Source organism: Equus asinus, chromosome 2 (genome assembly GCF_041296235.1).
Source record: "Equus asinus isolate D_3611 breed Donkey chromosome 2, EquAss-T2T_v2, whole genome shotgun sequence".
In the NCBI taxonomy this organism is placed as follows: Eukaryota; Metazoa; Chordata; class Mammalia; order Perissodactyla; family Equidae; genus Equus; species Equus asinus.
In genome coordinates this window covers 145,849,226-145,870,895 of record NC_091791.1, presented here as the reverse complement: position 1 = coordinate 145,870,895, position 21,670 = coordinate 145,849,226, and the positions used below count along the sequence as shown (strand labels likewise).

The window sequence follows — 21,670 nt, the reverse complement described above, 5'->3', positions numbered from 1 at the left end:
TTTCTGTGTTTTCTATTTTTTAAAATGATAAGCATATAATACTTACAGCCTCAAGGGAAGATGTGGGTGCTTTTTTTTTTTAAGCCTCCAGAAAGATGCCACTAGCAGCCTCCTTACTTGGGGATCTCTTTGTTTTTGGTGGGTGGTTTGACGGTTTACATGAATTTTTTGTTTAAGTAGAACAGAGGAACCATAAAGAGCTTATGGTTTGGCTTTTTACTCCATGCATACAATTCAAACAGCATGAAAATCAAGATAATTCTTAATATGAAAATAAAAAGTGGGTTGTCACATCAACATGGACTTAACCAGCCTAACAAGTTCAGGAAGTCAAAACACTGGTTCTGATTGTAACTTTTACTACCTGTGTGACCTTGAACAAGCCACATAAGTCTTAGGATCTTGTTATCCCAAGTGTGATTCCTGGACCAGCAGCATCACCATCTCCTGGGAGCTTGTTTAAAATGCAGAATCTGGGGCCCCACCTCAGACCTACTGAATACAAATCCACAGCCTCCCAAGAGCCCCAGGTGATTGGTATAAACATTAAAGTTTTCATAGGGACGGCCTGGTGGTGCAGCAGTTAAGTTCGCACGTTCCACTTCGGCGGCCCAGGGTTCGCCAGTTCGGATCCCAGGTGCGGACATAGCACCGCTTGGCAAGCCACGCTGTGGCAGGCGTCCTCCATATAAAGTAGAGGAAGATGGGCTTGGTTGTTAGCTCAGGGCCAGTCTTCCTCAGCAAAAAGAGGAGGATTGGCAGCAGATGTTAGCTCAGGGCTAATCTTCCTCAAATAAATAGTTTTGAAGCCCTGGTCTATGAGCCTGCTTCCTCTGTGGTCAAATGAGGTGGTACTCCCCACCTGAACACCTCACAGGGTTGTGGTGAAGAGCAGGTGAGGTAATATAATGTAAGTAAACATGGTTTGAAACTGCAAAGTACTGTGCAAAGGTCAAGAACTAAAATGTTCCAATGCAAAAGAAAATAGACGGCAGTCATGTTGTGCAAAGTGCTTCCTAGCCAATGGTAATCACTGTAACGGGATTGTTCTTTCCTGATCTTTGCTCACGATACTCTACTGATATTTTCCAGATTATGACCTTTCAAAGATGAGGGACTTCATCAACCAACAAGCGGATGCCTACGTGGAGAAAGGCATCCTTGATAAAGAAGAAGCTGATGCCATCAAGCGTATTTACAGCAGCCTGTAAAAGTGGCAAAAGATCCAGGAGTCTTTCGACCGTTTCAGAAAACATAATATAGCTGAAAACACTTCTAATTCTGTGATTAAAGTTATTTTGACCCAAGGATTATTAGAAAGTGCTGAATTTACAGTAGTTAACCTTTTAGAAGTGGTTAAAACATAGCTTTCTTGCCATAAAAACTATCTGAAAAGTAAAGTATGTAAGCTAAGAGTTGTATATAGAATCCTTATTTCCTTATAGATTTATAGTCAGAGATACGTTGCTTTGGAAAAGCCTATAATGGGCTGAACTTAAAAGTGAAACTCCTGCTGTGTTACACTCACAAGCACCCCCTGAAGAATTGCGGGGTTCTGTTTTCAAGGCATGCTGGGTTACAAAGCACCTCATAGAATATCTCTGTTACAAGATGTTGTTTTCCCTACCAGTTCCATTTGGGGAGTTAAAATAAATTCACCTTTCGTCAAAGCCTCTAGAGCTTAAAGGATAGCTATCTGCTTTGTTGACCGCTCCTGCCGGCTCTTTATCAGGCCCAATGGCACAAAAAGGAAGCTGAAAAATGGGCATAGGATTTGCTGGATTTATTAACAATTTTCCCTGACTCTTAACATTTTCTATTAGTGAGTTTTCAGACATTGAGCTTGTTTAAGAGGGATACCCATGTACTCTCCCAGAAGCAAAATGAGATCATAAACACTACATAAAGCAGGGTAAAATTATATGCCAGGTCTGTTATCTACACTGAATTTGATCCAGACTGAGGTTGGGCAAAAGGGCCAGGCAGGAGGGTAGAAGTAGAGAAAAAATCATTCGCTTCTCTGTGAACCAAAGCTGGGAGTTGAGCGTCCCTGAAAGGAAAGGTAAATGAACTTTGGGACCCTGCAACTCCTCTCCCTCAGCCAACCACAAACACAGCCCTGGGAACAACACAGCGGCCCAAGGTCCCCCTGAAATGTTAATGGGCAATGTTCCCAGACCAAAGAATGCTTTGAAAATGTATTATTCAGTGTAAATTAATTACGCAAACATTTCTCTATATATTTCAGTTGGAAATTTTAAAAATTATAATGCTTTGTATATTAGACGTCACTACTTCCAGGGGCCTTCGGATTCCTGTCTCGAATGCCCCCACCTGGTACTCACTTCTTGATGAGGGCTGGGGGACTTACAGAGAAGCTGTCAGAGGCTGTCTTCACGGGGAGGAGACCACTGCTGCTCCTCCCTGTCCCTCTGGAGTGGCAGACACAAAAACCAAAGCCTGACACACACAAACTAAGCTCACTTAGGATGTTCTAGAGCAGCCAGTACTCACTGGTGAGCAGTGAGAGGGAACTAAAACACCTGTGCCCGAACTGCACCTGTCAGAGCGCCGTGAGTCAGACTGTTTAACGAGTTATCTTTGCTAACGAGACCGACTCCACTTCACTCATGTCCTGTTCTTCAAACAGGCTGCTTCTACATCAGAGAGAAAAAACTGGGGATGACTAAAGCAGTTTATCCATTCGCTTTTAATTTATCTAAATATCTATAGTATTTTTTAAAATAAGAAATTTACTTAGGGAGTTTATTGTAGCTTTCTGAGCATACTGACATTCATTGGCTCCTACTGATACCCAGGACAAGAGGGAGGGAGATCATCTGTCCTGTTTTATAAATAAGGAAACTGGGTTTGCAAAAAGGACGGGGCACAGGACATGCTCCAACTTGGGTGGCCAAGAAGTGGCAAAGCCGGGACTAGAACCCAGGGTTCTGGTCTCACAGCCCACGCCACCACAGTTATTTTAGGCGCAAGTACTCTAGTCCAGGACAGTTCAACAGTGGCCACGACAAATTCAAAGTCTTTCATAACAAAGAAAGGGAGAGATGTTTGGGCTAGAAATTGCTGAGAGAGATCTTAGGCACAAATAAAATATTCAGAAAAGTGTTTTTGACATTGTGGTCTTAATTTCAAATTTGAGCTTATGTCTTTGGGATAGAGTTTTTGGATTACTCTCAAATTTCAGATTATTTTATGTGAAACCACGTGATAACTACTTTTTTTTTTTTGAGGAAGATTAGCCCTGAGCTAACATCTGCCACCAATCCTCTTTTTTTTTTTTTGCTGAGGAAGACTGGCCCTGAGCTGACATTCGTGCCCATCTTCCTCTACTTTATATGTGGGACGCCTACCACAGCATGGCTTGCCAAGTGGTGCCATGTCTGTGCCCGGGATCTGAACTGGTGAACCCCAGGCCGCCAAAGCGGAACATGTGCACTTAACCACTGCGCCACGGGGCCAGCCCCACTAACTACATTTTTTAAAGTTCCTGGGCCTCCACAGAAGCTTGGGCCTTTGCTTACATACATAACCGTTTCACTTCCTTTATTTTTTTCTTTTCGTTTTTTAGTTCAATGGAAACTCCCCATAGTTCAGGTGTAGTGGAAACAAGAAAACAGCAAAGCATGATCAAGAGTTCACCCTGTATGAAAGATGATAATAACATGAGCAATAAAACCATGAGATCTTATTATCATGAAAAGAAAACAAAACACAAGGGATTATGTACATTATAAACAAACAAGAAATTCAAGACAAGGCAAACAGCTACTGTTTCCCATCCGTGCACCAGTTGGTTAGCCTCAGCGGCTGAATCTGTGGGGTTCCGGGTCTGCAAGCTCTGCCACCTTAACACCCAAGCACACTAGTTTCCCACTTAATGGGAGACCTGCAGGAGCAAGATAGGGAGGAGAAGAGAAGGGGAGAGAAGAAGGGAAACAAAGGTCCTTTCTGCTCCACAGAAAGCAGACTCCTTTGGCGATGTTGGGGAGGGATAAATATGGAGAATTTCTGTGGAAGCTTAAAGATTTATTTAACCTGGCACTTGAACAGAAATTGAGATCAAAAAAATTTAATTGTAAGTAATATATTGCTGCCGTAATGTTTCTTGCTGTAACCTATACATATAATAAAAGTAAGACAAATCAAATTATGTGAATAAAAACCTAACCCTCAATTCAAATGAGCACAGTGACTACAAAACACCATAAAGGGGCTTAATGAAATCTAAACTAGAATTCACCACTGTGTCAGATCGCGGTATTGCTTATTTCTTCTTTTGATCATATTCCATGTTTTCTCTACGTCTGAAACACATCAGGTCAAATATTATGAAAATGCAAAAGTTACTAGTAACCAAAATTGATTTTCTTTTAGATTACTGAAACTTTTTTCAAAATTACAATTATAATAATAAAAACCATTAAAATGGAGAAGCTGTCACTATTTCAAAAATATAATTTAAAAATAAATTTTATTTTCCCATTGGTTGAAAGAAATTGAAGACTCAAATATGAAAACATAGTTTATTTTCTCATTCAGGCTTTTATAGTTTATTTTTACAAAATAGCAGACAAAATTTGGTTCTTTATATTAATACAGAATATGTAATATATATTGAAATATATATATAGCACTTAAGTTATAAACACATAGCAAAATCAGCATCACTTAAACAGCAACCATGTTTTTCACATAATTAGGATTTCTCAGGAGATAAACATTGTTTTTAGCTTGAATATGTAAATAGTCTTTGATGCTTTATGTCAACTAGTGTTTACAAAAGCTAGTCTAAAACTACCACCACCCACAAAAGTGATGAACTTTAGGAGACAATTCTGCTATCATGCCATAACAAAGACTCAACATTACAGAAAGGCAGAAGGAGCTAACCACTTCAGTGCAATTGCAGTAGGCGGAACTACTTAACAGAGATTTAAAGATGGACGCTATGAGACTCCAAAGGGATGCTCTTGAATCTTCAGTTGTTAGTTTCTTTATGATCCAACCATCTCTTAACCCAGGTTAGACTGTGCCCCCGATCATCTAACTGTGATAGAGGGAAGCTGCATAGGGACTTTCTTCATCTCTGAAAAAAAGAAATACAATATAAATCAGTGTTTAGATACTGTATTCAGGAAACTAACACATATACTTATTATACAACTTAGTATCCACGTGCCAAAGCAGTGCAGGAATGTATCAACTTACAATATGGTGCACGCCTTGAAAGTTATATGAAATGCATATACTCATTAAGGTGTACCTTACTGTCTCCATTTTATTGGTGCCTCAGTTACTGGAATAAAGTATGGTACTTGTTATACATTTATATTTTATATGACATTTAAATAAAGTATATTAAATTAAGAAATGATTGTATTCATCTTTATATTTGTTTATATGTTTTATAGTCCACCTCTTCCTCAAAAGGATTTGAGGTGCCTACCACAAAGGGCATACATATAATAAAAGGAATAAAATAGAAATAAAAAAATCAGGACTAAGGAAAGGAGAAGGATACAAATATATTAACTAAAAGAAATATTCTAGTACTATAGTTGAATGAAGCATCAGTTGCAAGCTTCCTGGTAGCCAGGTCAAAAAAAGATAACGGTAGGTTGTGCCATTCTTAGAATCATAAAGGAGGAAGGAAATCAATTTTACAGGGGAGAGAAAGGTTTGCCTTAACACCAACTTAAAGAACAAAGAAAAGAAAAAAGCTCACATAAGATCTCATGTAGGAAACACCCGGTAACAAATAATGAACAATGTCTTTGACAAATTTTATAAGGATCAATATTTTACAAGTATTCTCTATGGCACTGCTTCCTTTGAGGGGGTCAACTAGACGTCTCTGCTTGGCTGCTCTCTAGAATTGCTAACTAGACAGTTATGCTACTAAGGCAAAGAAGCAAACTTTTCATAATAAATAACAGAGACAAAAACATTGAGACAGATAAAGCCTTATGTGGAATGCAGTAGCTCTGTTTAGACTTCATATATTAAAAATGCCTTTCTAGAATTAAAATATAGGTTTTTTTCCTTCATCATCTCCCCAAAGCCCCCTAGTACATAGCTGTATATTCTGGTTGTGAGCGCCTCTGGTTGTGCTGTGTGGGATGCCGCCTCAGCGTGGCCTGACAAGCGGTGCCACGTCCGTGCCCAGGATCCAAACCCCAAAAACCCTGGGCCACCGAAGTGGAGTGCGCGAACTTAACCACTCGGCCATGGGGCTGGCCCCTAAAACATAGTTTTTAAAGCAAAGAAAAATATTTGGCCACACAAGGACATCTTACGAGTAATTTATTCTGCTTCTGACATTATACCAGCGTATTCTTACCTGCTCTCTTCTTTTAGTCTCTTGGCTGCCTGTGTTGATAACTTAATCTGCAAGTCTAGTCTGTGCAGGAAATCTCTGGCCGACACTTCCTCAGGCTGCACAGGCTGAACGTCGGATTCCTGAGGACTGGGAGGAGAGAGGTCTTCCCCAGCTGCTACTGGCTCTTCTTCAGGAGAAAAACTATCAACAGTTTCCTTTTCTGGAGAATCTATTGAGTTAAGTCCATTAAACAACAAAGGCTTCTCTGATATAACTGGGATGTTCAAAGTCTTCTTCAGAAATATACAATCATTGGTAAACAGTTTATTTGCCCTTTTAATCTGCTCCATCTAAAATACAGAAAAGGAAACACAGAGTTACATATAAATAAACCCAGAAGCAGGGCTTATTACACAACACAGAGAAATATTTACGAGCAAAATGTGTGCAATGCTTTCTTTCGGTTCAAGATTCTTAATTCAGGTTTAGCCACCTCCCCAGATATTTCAAGAGATGTCAGGAAATTATGTTTCCGAATTTAAAAAAAAGAAAGACTAAGTTTTCCCCTCTATATTATTTCCCCTACACAGCAGCTTTTACCAAGCAGTCTTAAATCTCCGAAGTTAAAAAACGTAGAATTTTTAGCACTCGTTTAATAAAGTCCATTCTTATTTTAACATTTCTATTAACTGATTTTTTTACAAACTCACTAGAGCTGCTATTTTACTTATGGAGTGCTTCCTGTGTCTCTAGAACAGTGTTTGGAAAACACAATGGACACAGGAGGTGATCCAGAGTAAGTACAATGAGAATTTGGAAGAATGGCGTAGACCGGGGCTGCAGTCATTAAGAAAGCCCTCTTGGAGAAGGTGAGGTTCTGATTTTGATTCTTTTGAATTTAGATGGGCTTCAAAGAATGAGTAGAAATGGGACAGGGAAGGAAAGGAGGTGGGGAGCACTTTACACACAATAGCTCATTTTTGCTACCCTATGGAGTAGGTATTTGAAGATCCACTTCACAAATAAAAGAAACAAAACTCATAGAGATTATGTACCATGGAATCATCATACAACTAGCCAAGGAAGAAGCTGGAATTTAATACAGGTTTCTATAACCTCAAACTCCAACCACAGAGAAGGGGAGGGGAGGTGGAGGGGAAAGAGGGAATAGAATTTACATCCATTATCTCATTTAACCTCCATGACCGTTCTGCAATGTCGATTTCATCATCCAGTTTTTACAAATAAAGAAACAGACTGGAGGAGTTAAGTGGCATGTCTAAGTCCATAATGCTGGTAAGTGCAGACAGGACTCAAACTCGGCCGGTTTGGAGCGTGTTTGAGAAATGCCTGCTCCTGTGTTCATCACACCGTACTAAAATATAGCTGCAGACTTTACCCAATTAGCCTGGGAACTCACACATGCTAGGCTCTTCACGTGCACTATCCCATCTAAATTCTTTCCTGTGAGGTACGTAACGGAGACGGTTTGGTACAATAGCCAAGCGCATAGGTTGGGAATCTGACAGACCTGCTTCATGTCCCAGCTCCACCCACATGAACTGTCTGAACATGACCTTGTTACTTCTCTCGATTGAGCCTGTTTCCTCATGTGTAAAAAAGGTATTATTTACCCTTCACAGGGTTGTCGGAAGGATTAAAATGAGAGTTTATACACACACATGTATAGAGGAGATAGATAGATAGACAGTCAGACAGACAGACAGATAGAGCTATAGGGTATACGTGAGAGAGAATATTTAGCAGAGGACCTGGCAGTAGATGGTACTTACTATTCTCCATTTTTGAAGAAATTAAGGCACACAAGAGATGACTGATTTGCCCAAGTGCACGTGGCTCTTGAAACGTAGGAGCTGGAATTTCTGTCCGACTCTAAAGTCCATACAACCCCAGGATAAAAGCGCATGACTAATGGGACCAAATTACGAGGATCAATACCAAATTCATTATGAGCGAAAAACTTAGATTTCTACTTCAAAGAGCCTGAAAAAATAGCAGTCAAATAATAGACCCCGTTCCTCCTGCTGTCTAACTATAAGCTGAGGCCACACAAATGGTGCACGTAAAACTTTCTTTTTTTCTTTTAAAGACACTACATGAAGGCATCTTTTGTGTAGAGTAGAGTGGTCTTTAGTGCTCTAGTTTCTAGTTAGAGGAGAGGAGGCAAGGGTGAGAGAGAGAAGATGAACAGGCAGGGGCATTGTAGAGACGAAATGAAAACCTGAAAATCCTAAGTCTCTCTGGTCTAGCTGAGGCTTAGATTTGAGAGATTTAAATAATGTGAAGACTTTATCCCCAGCAGGTTCAGGTATATTCTAATCAGCCTTCAGTACCCTATGTTTTTACCACCTAGCATCCACTTCCCTCCGTCTCTCTTGAAACGTGGGCTTCCGATGGCACTGAGTCCTCCTCTGGCCCCAGGGTGAGCACATGACTCATTCCTGCCCTTTGGAGCATCACAGCTTTCATGAGAGGTCACAGCCTCATCTCAGAAACATTCAGAGATGCAAGGAGACTTTTGCTGGGTCTGGGAGGGGAAAGGTCCTCTATTGTTTTCTGCTGGAAGAAGATGGGCCTGCAGCTTCTGGCAGCCATCCTGCCACCTCATGGCACCTGACAAGGTCACCTTGGGGGAGAGCAATCAGACCTCTGAATCAAAGCCTGAAGCCAAACACCCTAGGACCTTTCAGATCCTTGAGCCAATAAATGCCATTTTTGGTTTGGTGTCTTGTTTTTTTGTGTGTTTTTCTTGGGCCAATTTGAGTTAGGTTTTCTGTCACCTATAACGAAAGGGCCCTCAATGAAATAGTGCCCTCTGAAATGCTTATTAGCAAGGGCCTACAATTGCTAACAGTCATTGTTCTCTGGGAATAATGATGGAGGACAGAAACAGACAGGAACACCAGGATCTGACTGGTGAGGCAAGGACGGGAGCATCAACCGTAAATTGAATTCCTTCAGGACAAGAACTGTTATTTCTTTTTTTTAGATTGGCACCAGGGCTAACAACTGTTGCCAATCTTTTTTTTTTTTTTCTGCTTTATCTCCCCAAACCGCCCCCCACCCCCGCCCCCGTACATAGTTGTATATCCTAGTTGCAGGTCCTTCTAGTTGTGGGATGTGGGGTGTCACCTCAATGTGGCCTGACGAGCGGTGCCATGTCCGCACCCAGGATCCAAACCCTGGGCCACTGCAGCGGAGCACACGAACTTAACCACTCGGCCACGGAGCCAGCCCCAAGAACTGTTATTTCTATAGCTTCCCAGTGTCTAACAAAGACCTTATACACACACTAGGTACGATGGATGGATGGATGGATGGATGGATGGATGGATGGATGAATTAACATAGGTCAGAGGAACAGGCATAAAACACGAACCCAGAGGAGTAACCAGAAAGGGGTAGTAAGTTATCTATTGTGTTGGCTCCTCTCCCTATAGGCCCACTCTGACCTCCCAATCCATCTCCCACTCTTCTTGAGCCTGCCCTGAACTCCAAGAGGCTGATTAAGAACTGTACTACCCAAGTCCCCTTGTCTTTGGAATTCCAGTTAGAGTTCCAAAGGAAGGCACCAGCAGAACGACTACACCATGACTCCAGTGGCTGTGTTCCTTCATGGCAGAGTTCCTGCCAGGCAGCCCATCGTCCAAGGCTCCAGCGCTCATCAGTGTTGGGTACATCACTCCTCCCTGGCCCTTCACGCCTAGAGGAATGTCTCCCTGCTGTTGCTAGCCTCAGGTGCTTCACCATCCCTGGTTGGTTCCCTTAACCCTGCTCACACCTCTGTAAATGTCCCTTCATTAAACTCTCTTGGGCCACACCCTTTGAGCCCACTATATATTTCCTGCCAGGAGTGTAACTGATACGTCTATCATTCAGAGCAAGAGAAGCCATCACAGCCAGGCAAGGGGCCAATGACAGCGAGCACAAGACAAGGTGACTGAGTCAAAGACGGGGTGTGGTCAGGGAGTCCTCAGGGAGTGCAGGGCAGGGCGCCCACAGCTCTTGCACGTGCTGCTGTACCACTGACTCACCGATAGAAAGGCCTCTTTAACTGCTCTACGAGCTTCCTGAAGTACGGGCCTGAGCTGTCTCCAGCCCAGCATCGTCAGCAAGCATTTAAGGTGACGTGGACCCTTATGTTCTAGACTCTAAGATGAGACACGAGGTGCCAGCATCAAGGACATCGGGGATGTCCAGACACAGTTAGCATCAAGGTGGGAACCAATCTAAAGACAAGCAGATTGGAGTCTGAAGGTGAAAACAGGTAAATGAGTTTAATGAAAGGTAGTAAGTAGAAACAGGGGCTCTGGGGCCACACTTTCTGGGCTCAAATCCTAGCTTTGCCACTTTCTTACCATTCTCTATGTCTGTTTTCTTTTCTGTAAAGTAAGGATAATAACAGCACCTTCCATGGAACATGATTATTGTGAGGATTAAATGAATTCGTTCATATAAAGCATTGAGAACAATGCGCAGGACACAAGGAAGCACTCAAAAATGTCAGCAACTATTATCATTCAATTTGGTTAAAAGAGAGAAGGCAACAGCTAAAGGCAAATCCTCACCTGTATTCAGCAAATGAGAAGGAAGGAGGTAGGACTTTTCTCCCAGAAAAAAAATATTTCTCCCACAAACCAAGAATATATAAAGAGAATTTCATATAAACAAGCCCAGAGGAATGCCATTATATGTTGTCACTGCCCTGAGGTGTGACCTTTAAGTTTTTTTCCAAAAGGTAATTAATTTGATCTTAACTTCTCCTTTATAAGCAATGGTTTGAACCAACTGCACAGGCTCCAAACTCTGTTACCTGTAGTAAAGTTCAGAAATGAAACCAGCCATGCAAAAAGCCCGAAAAAAGCATTCCAGCCAGAAAGAACAGCTGCAGTGTCCCAGAGCACGAAAAACTGGTGTGGCTGAAGTGCAGGGAGGAGTAAGCAAGCTCCAGGCCACACGGGGCCTTGGATGCCAAGGTAAGGAATCTGGATTTTTACCTTAAATGTGACAAGAAGCCAGTGGAGGTGAGAGAAGGGAGTAACATGATCTGATGACAGTTAAAAATAATTCTGGGGGCCGGCCCGGTGGTGCAGCAGTTAAGGGTGCACATTCCACTTTGGCGGCCCGGGGTTCGCCAGTTTGGATCCCAGATGCAGACATGGCACTGCTTGGTAAGCCATGCTGTGGTAGGCGTCCCACATATAAAGTAGAGGAAGATGGGCACAAATGTCAGCTCAGGGCCAGTCTTCCTCAGCAAAGAAAAAAAGAGGAGGATTGGTGGCAGATGTTAGCTCAGGGCTAATCTTCCTCAAAAAAAAAAAAAAGATCATTCTAGCAGCTTTGTGGAAAATGGATTAGCAAGAAAGAGGCATTAGTGGAAGAAGCAGCCCAGTTACGGAGGAAACCACAGCAGCACAGACAAGAGACTGTAGACAATCCCAAACAGTGAACCGGTGTTTCAGGAATGTTTTATAGTTTTATCTGAACATAGATGGGTCTAATGTTCTATGAATTTCACCTCTCTTAAAATTAAGAAAAGTACTGACCCGATCCAAGGAAGAGCTGGAAAACTCGACAGCTTTCCCAGCTGCCCTCTGTTCGGCATTTCCTAATACCCAATTAATGCTGAGAATAGACTGCGACCTTTTCTGTGACGCAGAACTACCCTCTATCTCTTGGAGGCGGGTGAGTAGAGGGAAGAAGAGCAATCAAATGCTTTCATTTCAGAAATCTCCTAATCAGGACCGAACAGCATGACTCAGTGAAATTTACTATCTGGTCACTAAGAGAGAGATGACAGAATAAAAAAAGCTAACAGGATGGCCACAAGGTCGACCATGATGAAATTAGGTAGAATAAGCACCATCGATAACTTTAAAACAACTTATTTAAAGTGACTCCTCTGTAAACATATTTTGTAAAGGTGAATTCGCTCTGAACTCTGAACTTCCCCCTCCTAAAATGTAACTCAACAGCAGCCGCTGGGCATGGCTGAGAAGCCTCCCCAAAGGCTAGTCTGGTCAGCTTCATAAGGCCACCGGCCTGCCTGTGAATGTAACATTCAAAATTTCCTTTCTTCCTTTCCATTCCTTAAAAACGATAAACTCTTCCAAAAACATTTCAGGATACATAATACTAACATTTACACAGCCCTGGGCAGCTTTCAGAATGTATATCAAAATAGACACACACAACTCTCATTTGATTATCATTTTAAATAAAACAGACTAAGATATTCTCTCAAGAGTCTCTCAAGATCATTTTTCAGTAAGTGCTGTATTCACCCCCACCCCCACCCCTGACTGTCTCCCATTAAATTCTAGGGGTTGGTGGCAATCAGACTCCTCCATTCCCATGTACTAATGGGAAAAAGGATTAATTTCTTCTCCACATTATCGCAGAAGAATATATGAGATGCCATTTCTATGAAACGTCCAGAAAAGGCAAATCTATAGATTAGAAAGAGATTTGTGGTTGCCTGAGACTGGAGAAGGGAACAGGGAGTAAGAGCAACGGCACAGGGATTTTTCCAGGAGATGAAACTGTTCTAAAAATGGATTATGGTGAAACTTGCACAACTCTGCAAATTTACTAACAGTCCTTGAATTGTACGCTTAAGATGGGTGAATTGAGTGGTATGTAAATGATAACTCAATAAAGCTGTTTTTAAGTAAAGAATACATGAGCCTCTATTAAAACCCCAAACTACTGAAGGCTCTTTACCACACCTCTCACTACAGGTGGCACTAGTTATTTAGGGTTCTCTTCCCTGGACCAGCAAGTCAACAATGTCCCCAGCAGCAGGGGCTAAAGTTATCAACATGAAAGATTTACATACACATACATTTCTAACTCACAACACTTGTTCCCCTTAAAATAACAATTACTTCACCATTTCTCAGCAAGGTGACTTCTGTTAGGGGAAGTGTTAAGAAACAACTGGGCTTAACATCTCATTGGAAGAGAAAGAGAAAACCCTGGGAACAGAATGGACAGGATACGACTGAGGGCACTGGGGTCAGTGGCCTCTGGAGAGGGGAGAGGACAGGCAAGTTGCCAGAGGGTAGTGAAGACACGAAGAAAAAGTTTATGCAAATAATAGGTCCCCTCGCTGCCTCCTATCCACTTTCAGTTTCTATCCTGTTCTCTGCACGTTTTCCCAGAGTTTCCAAACAAAAAGTTCACATGGCTGCCTGGAGCTGGTCAGTTTCCTCCAGAGGCTGGAACCCAACTGAGAGGAGCTAGGACCACCACACAAGTCATGGCTAAATCTAGAACGCTGGGTTAGGGAAGGGGCCTTAACGTCTCACCAGAGATAAGCATAGCCAGGGAAATACAGCCCAAGCAAGTTCAAGTTCATGCCTGAGATCTGAACTGTATTCAACAGTTCTTCAACTCAGCCCAGATGGTTTCAGTTTCCCAGACCCACTTCCTCAAATGCCTCTTCCTCTGGTAGAGATGCTCAAATCTAAACCTTTATTTAATGCAATGGAAAGACCCACTGCTGGTGGAAGGGGAGGAAAGAAGCACCGAGCACCAGAAGCAGTGGTGGTCTTTTTTTTTGCACATTGGAGAGCCAGCCTTGAATTGAACTTGGCAATTCAAGTCAAGCAGGCTGCACTCCCTCACTCAACGCCCACCCTGGGCCCCATCTTTCAGAGTCTGCTCAACTCCAGGGCCTAGTGATTTCATAGCAGTCAGGCTTTCCTGTGGATTAAGTCCACATGTGTGTGGAGGGCCCACCATGTGCCAGACTCAGGCCAGGTGCAGAATATACAGAGATGAATCAGACAAGCAACCTGGCTTCTTAAGTAGCTACAAGCTAGTGGAAAGTAGTAACTGATAAACTCACCATGAACAAAAAGAGGACGGCATGCATTATCTCGTAGCCCCAGCACTAGCACAAGGCCTCAAACAAACCAAGCTCAAGAAAAGTAGGTGAAAAAATCACAAAAGCCAGTTATCCATAACTATGAATGGCTTTAAAAGGGACAGTGGCAAGGGTGAAGAGATATTTTCTAAGTCACTGGCAGAAGAACTGGGGTTCATCAAGAGCCAGACTTGGCCGGGTTCTTAAACATCCACATTCTTCTTTGGCTCCTTCTGGATCCCTGGGCCGATCTCTAGGGCAGAGACACTCAGATGAAACACTAAACAAACAAGCAGAAAATATAGCACTTTGGGAACAAGCACAGAGGTCATGCTCGTAAAACCTGAAGATTCCTGGGCTCCTTTTCTGGATATTCCTATCCAGGAGGTTCGAAGTCAGCTAGGATCCTTTATTTTGAGTCTGTCCCAGGGCATTCTCCTATCTGGGTAAGTCTGAGGCCCACCAATCTGTTCTCACATCTCGGGATGTACCCTGCTGCTACCATTGAGCACCACTTCACATAACCAGATTCCCACTCGTTCCCCTGTAGCCCAGGGTTGGCAACCAGGTCTCCATCTTCACCCCTATTACAGTCTCTGTTCTGGGAACCTCCTTGTACCTAAAATACTACTGGCTCCTCCCAGTCTCCCCCATCAAAAGCCTGAAGTCCTGCTGGACCCCCAGCTGGGTGGCTGGGGAGCTGCCATTGGCAGACGGGCTTCCCTGAGAGCTCCTGCTCCCCTAAGTAAGACTGCAGATCTGTGCTCTGTTCTTGCCAGACATGGGATGTTCAAGTCAGCTGTCTGGCTGGACTGACTCTTAATTTCTAGGTGCACTGCCGTGGGCCTCTCAGTCTCCAACATCCCATCACCCACTCCTTTAAACAATAATTTAAATACGTTGTAACGATCTCGGCAGTCAATATTAGAAACTTAACTCACTCAACTTCTTTCTGTTCAGTGATGGGAAGAAAAAAACTTTTCTGCCTTTTTAGCTTGCACGTAAAATCTCAATTTACAATAAGTAAATTCAATTAATACCTGGAGATATTAATTAAAGCAAGAATACCTCTTCCCTGTTACAGTAAGTATTATCATTGTACTGGTTTTATATAAGCAGTGGAAGAGTCTCTAAAAATTTCATTAACTAGAGTTCAGGACCCAAAGTAAATGACATATATGTAACAAACCAGTGGTTCTCAATAAGAGTGAGTTTCTTCCCAGGGAACATTTGGCCATGTCTGGATAGGGGTGGGGGGTGCTACTGGCAACTAGTAGACAGAGATCAGAGATGCTGCTAAACATCCTACAATGCACAGCACCACCCCCCACAACAAAGAATGATCCAGTCCATAATATCAACAGTGCTGAGGCTCAGAAATCCTCTAACCGACTATTTGTGACTACAGACTATAGTTCCCAATTCACTATATTTTAACTTAACATCTTAAAATCAAGTCTTTATAAAAGTAACGAAAATCTGATTTACACTTTAATGGAAAGGGGTGAAAGGTTATGAGTAACAGGATCTATAATAGAGAAAACAGGGATTAGAAAGCATTTGATCAAAGGTAGAGAACTGTAGTGAGCAGATGTTTAGAGCTCTAAGCAACTCAAGTGAAACCATGGAGGGCAGCAGGTTGCAGAAAGACTGCTGTGGGTGAGGACCAGGGAAATAACACCTCTCCGGATATCATGGGTTCCCAGGTGCAGTCACCCTGGCCTAGTATGTAAGACGCATAGAAACCAGACGAAAAGACCTTCCTTCTTCAGTAACCAAGATGCTAAGAGAGCTCTCAATAGGACTAGGATAAAACTAAGCGTGGAAATTAGAAGAAATATCTAGAAAAAAGCAAATTTTTTTCCCTGTGCTAATTCAAGCTGGTCTCCGTGAATAAGCATACTTGGAAAGTATCCTTTCCTCTCACCCATCTTTTCATGTTTTAAAAAGGAGATTAATTACACCTATCTCCCAGGCTTATTAGGAAAATCATATCGAATAAGAACAAGATGGAACAGGACAAATGCAAAGCCTGGCACACAGCAGGCATTCAGCAGAAGGTAGCTACTGATATTTCCCAATGTTGCTTAGCTCTGACTCAAACCAGGCCCCATTAATGCACATAAGAACTGTAATTCTATGTCCACATTTAGAACCTCCCAAGAGGGCAGAATGGGACTATCCATGGCATGATAAGTCAGTACATGCCTGCACAGCAAGATCCCTGCTCTCTAAATGTTCACACGAGAGAAGGACTTGCTGGGTAAACATGTAACAGCTTGAATGTGAAAAATAGATTACTCAGTCTCTGTCATTCTGAAGGGCCAGACAGAGTTTCGCTTTAAGAGAAAGATACAGATAAGATCACCTTTCTTCCCACTGCTGTCTAAGGTGCTTCAGGAAAGAACACTGAAAACTGATACAGAACTCAAATGTACAAAGGCCGTCACATCACTCACAGGTAATTACAAGTAACTTTAATGAAACAATATGTCCCCTCAGGTTTCCATGTTCTTCCCAGAGGTGTAACGCAATACACCCAAGACACAAACACTTATAAATTTATAATAAACACAGCTCTCCAGCTCACTTAGACCACAGTTCTAAGCTGCTGCTTAGCGACAGGTGTCACATTCACAGTTGCCACTGAGCCCAGGGGTGTAATTTCACTTCTAAATAAAGAAGCATAATCAACAGAACCAGAACCATCCTGCGGGAACCACTGTACGTTCCTGACTCATCACAGCGCTTGTTGACACAGAAAACAAAATTCTCTGCCCTCCGTTTACAGCTTTGAGAAAATATATGATAGTAGGATGGGACTGAAACTCGGGGATACGTGGCTCCCGGTGGTGCCAAAGCCCTGGTCCTCCTTGGCCTTCCTCACGCGACAGATCTGGTCGGAGCCTGGGCAGAGCACCGGGAACTTGAGGCACCTACTTGCGATGGAGCCTTGTCGGGCCGCCCGCCCCTCTGGCTCGGGGCCCAGCTTTGGCGACCACTGCTGTCGCCAGAGCGCGCGCTGAGCGAGCGCCGGGGGCTGAGCCGGCGGAGGGGGGACAGGTGGCTGCCCCCTCGACCCCCACTCCGCCGACGCCCGGCCCGCGCCGCGTCCTCCCCCGCCCCCCGGCCCGATGCCGCCGGCCCTGCGCGCCCTGCTCACCGTGACTCCGTACTTGAGCGCGATGCCCTGCAGCGTGTCGCCGGCGCGGACGCGGTGCTCCACATGGCGCTCGCAGACGCCGGCGCCCAGCGGCGCCCGCACGCTGGCCGTGCTGCCGTACGAGCGGGTCTTGGTGCGGGCCAGGCTCAGCGACAGCGCGGCCTCCTCGGCCTCGGAGCCGGCGCGCGGGCGCGGAGGCGGGGAGGACGCCGAGGGCCGGGGCGCGCGGGGGCCGCCCTCCCGCAGGGCCGGCGAGGGCGCGGGATCCGCCATGGGTCCTGCGGAGGCCGCCAGGTCGGGCAGCCGGCCAAGGGGGCGGCGCCTCCTCCGCCGCCGCCGCCGCCGCTTCCTCCTCCTCACAGGGGCTGCGGCGGGCCGTGCTGCGCGGGCGGCGGGCCGGGCATGGCGGGCGCCTCCCTCCTCCGCGTCCCGCCCTGCCCGGGCGCACCTGCAGGGAGAAGAGCGAGACGAGCTCCCGCAGCCGCCGGCCGCCAGGCCCTCCGCCGCGAGGACCTGGAGGCGCGCACGAGCGGGCCTACGAGGAGCCCATCCTTCGGCGTCCTCGGCCCCGGGGGCAGCCTGCGCCGCACCGCCAGGGCCTGGTTCGAACCCTGGCCCGACTGCAGCTAACGCCCAGGCTGTGCTCTGCCTCCTCTACTGATTCCCCAGCAGGCGCCAGGTCTCTCAGCCCTTCAAGCTCTCCCGTGCCAAGGGGACTTCCTCCCCTACCCGATTACCCCAATGACCTCAAAGGCCACATCACAGACAACACTAGGACCATTAAACACACACAGCTTCTCCAGGCCCATCGCCACCGCCTGGAGGGTCCCCGCCTTTCAACATTACACCGGGAGGGATACTGTTTCTAAGGCCTGGTGGGTGACCTCCAGCTAACCCTCCAGTTTGGGTTTCACTCTGCATTGCACGCTAGTGCCAATTTTAGCCCTGGGCTGCCTTGTAAGTCTGAGCAGCTAGTCCATTGTCCTGGCTCACTACTTAGAATTTACTCTCTGTACCCATCTTTTTTTTATTTTTTAATCATTTTCCTCTTTAATACCCTGAAGTCATAACTCCCCGAAGTATAATCATTAAATCCACCAATGACCTCTTATCTGTATTCTTCGTCTGAACACTCTCCTCAACCTTCTAGCTTTCGATAGTATTCTACACAGTAGGCGAGCGTTTCCTAGAACCTAGTGCCCGGGTTTCTGCTGTACTCTGGACAGCTCTCCAAGAAGAGGTACCCTATAGGCAGGTTAGGAGACTGGAAGTTGGACTCATTAGCTGGAGTTTGAATATGTTGCTGTGCTGGACAGAGGCAAAGGAACTAGAACTGAGCAGACAGGACAAAGCATGGGAGAGGAGCAGGTGGTCTCTGCATTACCCTCCCACTCAAAAATTCTTCAATGGCTCCCTGGGGACGACAGCGTTAACATAACTCACACTGACATTCAAGCTCTTGTTTCCCTTTTTATGACTCATGGTCTGACCGTACCCCATCTACAACTCATCCTGTACACCCCATATGCTCCTGCCAAACACAGCCACTTGAACTTGCCCCTCACTCCTACCTTTATGTCTTGCATAAGCTATACCTTTCACCTGTAATGCCACTCTTCCAGTACTCTCTGCATGTTAAAAAATTGTAAGGCCTCTCCCAAATGATACATTCTCCATGAGATCTTTCTTGATTCTTCTCACCTGTCCCCCTACCCCAACTATGCAATTGTTTTTCTTTCTCCTTTGAACTCCAAAGTGGTTCATACCCCTTGTTTAGCATTTAACTTGTGTTTTGTGTCTTGTACTTGTCTTATCTGCTCTGTACATGCTCCTGGGAGGTATAACTACATCTTACTCATCTTTTTAGCTCCAGCAGTGCCTGGCTCGGTGCCTTGAGTAAAGCATCAAAAGTGGTTGAATTGAGGTGTGGTAAAAAGATCCTGAAAGCTAAATTAGATTATTTAACAAGACTCTGCCGTGCATAAACTCTTGGGTGGTATCCATTGTGCCCATCCCCGGACCTAAGAGAGAAGTAGAACCCCAGATCTTAAAATATATAAATGAGATTAGATAATAGTTCAAGACAATACAAGAAATTGCTCTCAAAGAGTTTACAATCTAATAGTGAGACAGCATATAACACATCTTCCACTAAGGAAAAGTTTACTGAAGAAGTGGAAGTTTTTATTTGAAGAGTAATGAACTGCATTATTGAGGTGTTATTAGATGTTCTCTGAACGGGCTCCATGATCAATTAATTGGGAAAACACTGCAAGCTCTATTTCTCTTTCGGAGATTCACAATTCACGTCAGAATACTGAAGGCTCTAGAAGTCCTGCAGTAAGTAAGCTATTGGATTCAACACTTTATTTCCCAAACTCATTGGACCATGGAAACTTTTTTTTCCTCAGAATTTCTACAGGTTGGGAAATACTGAATTAAAGGGGAGGAAGACAGGCCTAAATATGGAATCAGGAAGGTGACTTTGAGAAGGCAGAAGTCACCAAAAGAAAGTGCAGGGGCCGGCTCCGTGGCTGAGTGGTTAAATTTGCGCGCTCCGCTGCAGCGGGTTCGGCTCCTGGGCGTGGACATGGCACCGCTCGTCAGGCCACGTTGAGGCAGCGTCCCACATCCCACAACTAGAAGGACCTGCAACTAAGATATACAACTGTGTACAGGCGGGGTTTGGGGAGATAAAAGCAGAAAAAAAAAAAAAAAAAGAAAGTGCAGTAGGTACCTAAAGTAAGGAGCTAAAAATGAGCCAGGTAGGAAAAAGGCTACATAATCACTTAATTCCTTTACAAAATGACCAAGGCCTCTGTAAAAGTGCAGGAAAAAATTTACCACCAAAAATGTATAGAGATTCAAAACCCGTCCCTCTTCTCTCTTTTGAGAGCTAATTTCTAAGCTGTCCCTAGTTATCTTCAATTTCTCCAGCCATAAGAACCCCTGGGTCATAAAACACCTCCAGAACAGCTGTAAAATGCTCTGAAATAAGTCCTACACAATTCTCAGAATTTTCTCCATGATTCCTTTTTGTGATCTTCACTAGAATTTTCTCTAGATCTCAGAAATTTATCAGCTTGAATTAATACTTGTTTGATATTTTACAGTTAGGATTCTTTACAAGTTGTTTTCCCCTAGATATCTCAGCGATTTCCAAATATCTAATCTTCCTGTGAATTTTATAGCTATTTCTCCTTAATCCAAAAAATAAAAGTTAATATCTAGAATTTGTGGCTCAGATGGAATTTTTTGTATATTTGCTTTTCCTTCTTCAACCAGAACTTCAAAGTTGGTTTTATGTGAGTCTACCCACAACACAGAGCAAACCTTACAATTAATGGTGAAACATTAGAAGCATTTCTTTTGAAGTCAAGAATAAGAAAAGGAAGCCTTCTATTACTGCTTCTAACTCATTTTGTTCTGGAGGTCCCAGCATTAAAGAAGGAGAAAGGGAAGCGAAGATTGAAAAGAAATAAACTGTTGTTTACCAATGATAGACAATACTAAAATGTTTCCAGGCAACACAGATGATGTCTACATTGGATCTGTTTGAACTATTGGAACTGTTCAAACCTCAATGCTATAAGACACAAGACCAATATGCAATATCAATTGCATCAATCAATCAGAAAATATAATTGTGGAAAACATGACATTCCACACATCAACAAAATATTTAGGAATAAACTTAGCAAAAGAGAAGCATGCTTTATATGGAAAAATGAAATCCTATGGAAGGATATAAAAGAAGGTAAAAGTAAAATGAGAGGTATACCACGTTTATTCATGAGAAGATGTAAAATAATGAAAATATCAATTCCTTCCCAAACTAACATATCAACTCATTAAAATTCCAACCAAAGGACATGCCAAGCTTATCTTAAATTTCATATGGAAGATAAAGGGTTAAGAACAGCAAAGACATTCCTCAAGAAGAAGAATGAGGAAGGGGGACTTAACTTCATAGTCATCAAGACTTATAATAATGCAATGAGAACTAAATCATTGCAGCAGTGATGCTGGGATAGACAAATATAACAAAGGGACAATGGAGAAAACCCAGAAACAGACATATACATATCAGAGAAGTTAATCCATGACAGAGGTAGAATTACATTCAAGAAATGGTACTGGCACGATTAGTTATCTATGCATGTGAAAAAAAGATGAAGTTAGATCTCTACCTTGTACCATATATACAAATCAATTACAGATTGAGTAAAGATATAATTGGGAAAAGCTAATTTTAACACTTTTAGAACAACTTCTT

The 21,670-nt window shown here is 43.6% G+C and overlaps 2 protein-coding genes across 4 annotated transcripts in view; one reads left to right on the top strand and one right to left on the bottom strand.

The window, feature by feature from the left end:
* SCG3 (secretogranin III) overlaps positions 1 to 2,264 on the top strand; it is a 37,783-nt gene extending 35,519 nt beyond the window's left edge. For both annotated transcript variants that reach the window (XM_014852280.3, XM_044764882.2), the window contains exon 12: positions 1,093 to 2,264. In XM_014852280.3, coding sequence (XP_014707766.3) covers positions 1,093 to 1,211 — 119 coding nt within the window. In that variant the 3' untranslated portion in view covers positions 1,212 to 2,264. The remainder of the gene's footprint in view (positions 1 to 1,092) is intronic.
* A 2,266-nt stretch (positions 2,265 to 4,530) lies between these two features.
* The window catches only part of LYSMD2 (LysM domain containing 2), a 29,538-nt gene continuing 12,398 nt past the window's right edge, over positions 4,531 to 21,670 (bottom strand). Inside the window, exons 1-3 of one of the 2 annotated variants that reach the window (XM_044764888.2) lie at positions 17,395 to 18,004; positions 6,362 to 6,690; positions 4,531 to 5,107 (exon numbers count right to left, since the gene is read on the bottom strand). In XM_044764888.2, coding sequence (XP_044620823.1) covers positions 5,065 to 5,107; positions 6,362 to 6,690; positions 17,395 to 17,667 — 645 coding nt within the window. In that variant the 5' untranslated portion in view covers positions 17,668 to 18,004 and the 3' untranslated portion in view covers positions 4,531 to 5,064. Of the gene's footprint in view, positions 5,108 to 6,361; positions 6,691 to 17,394; positions 18,005 to 21,670 lie in introns of those variants that run through there. The other variant, XM_044764889.2, reaches the window with a different exon arrangement.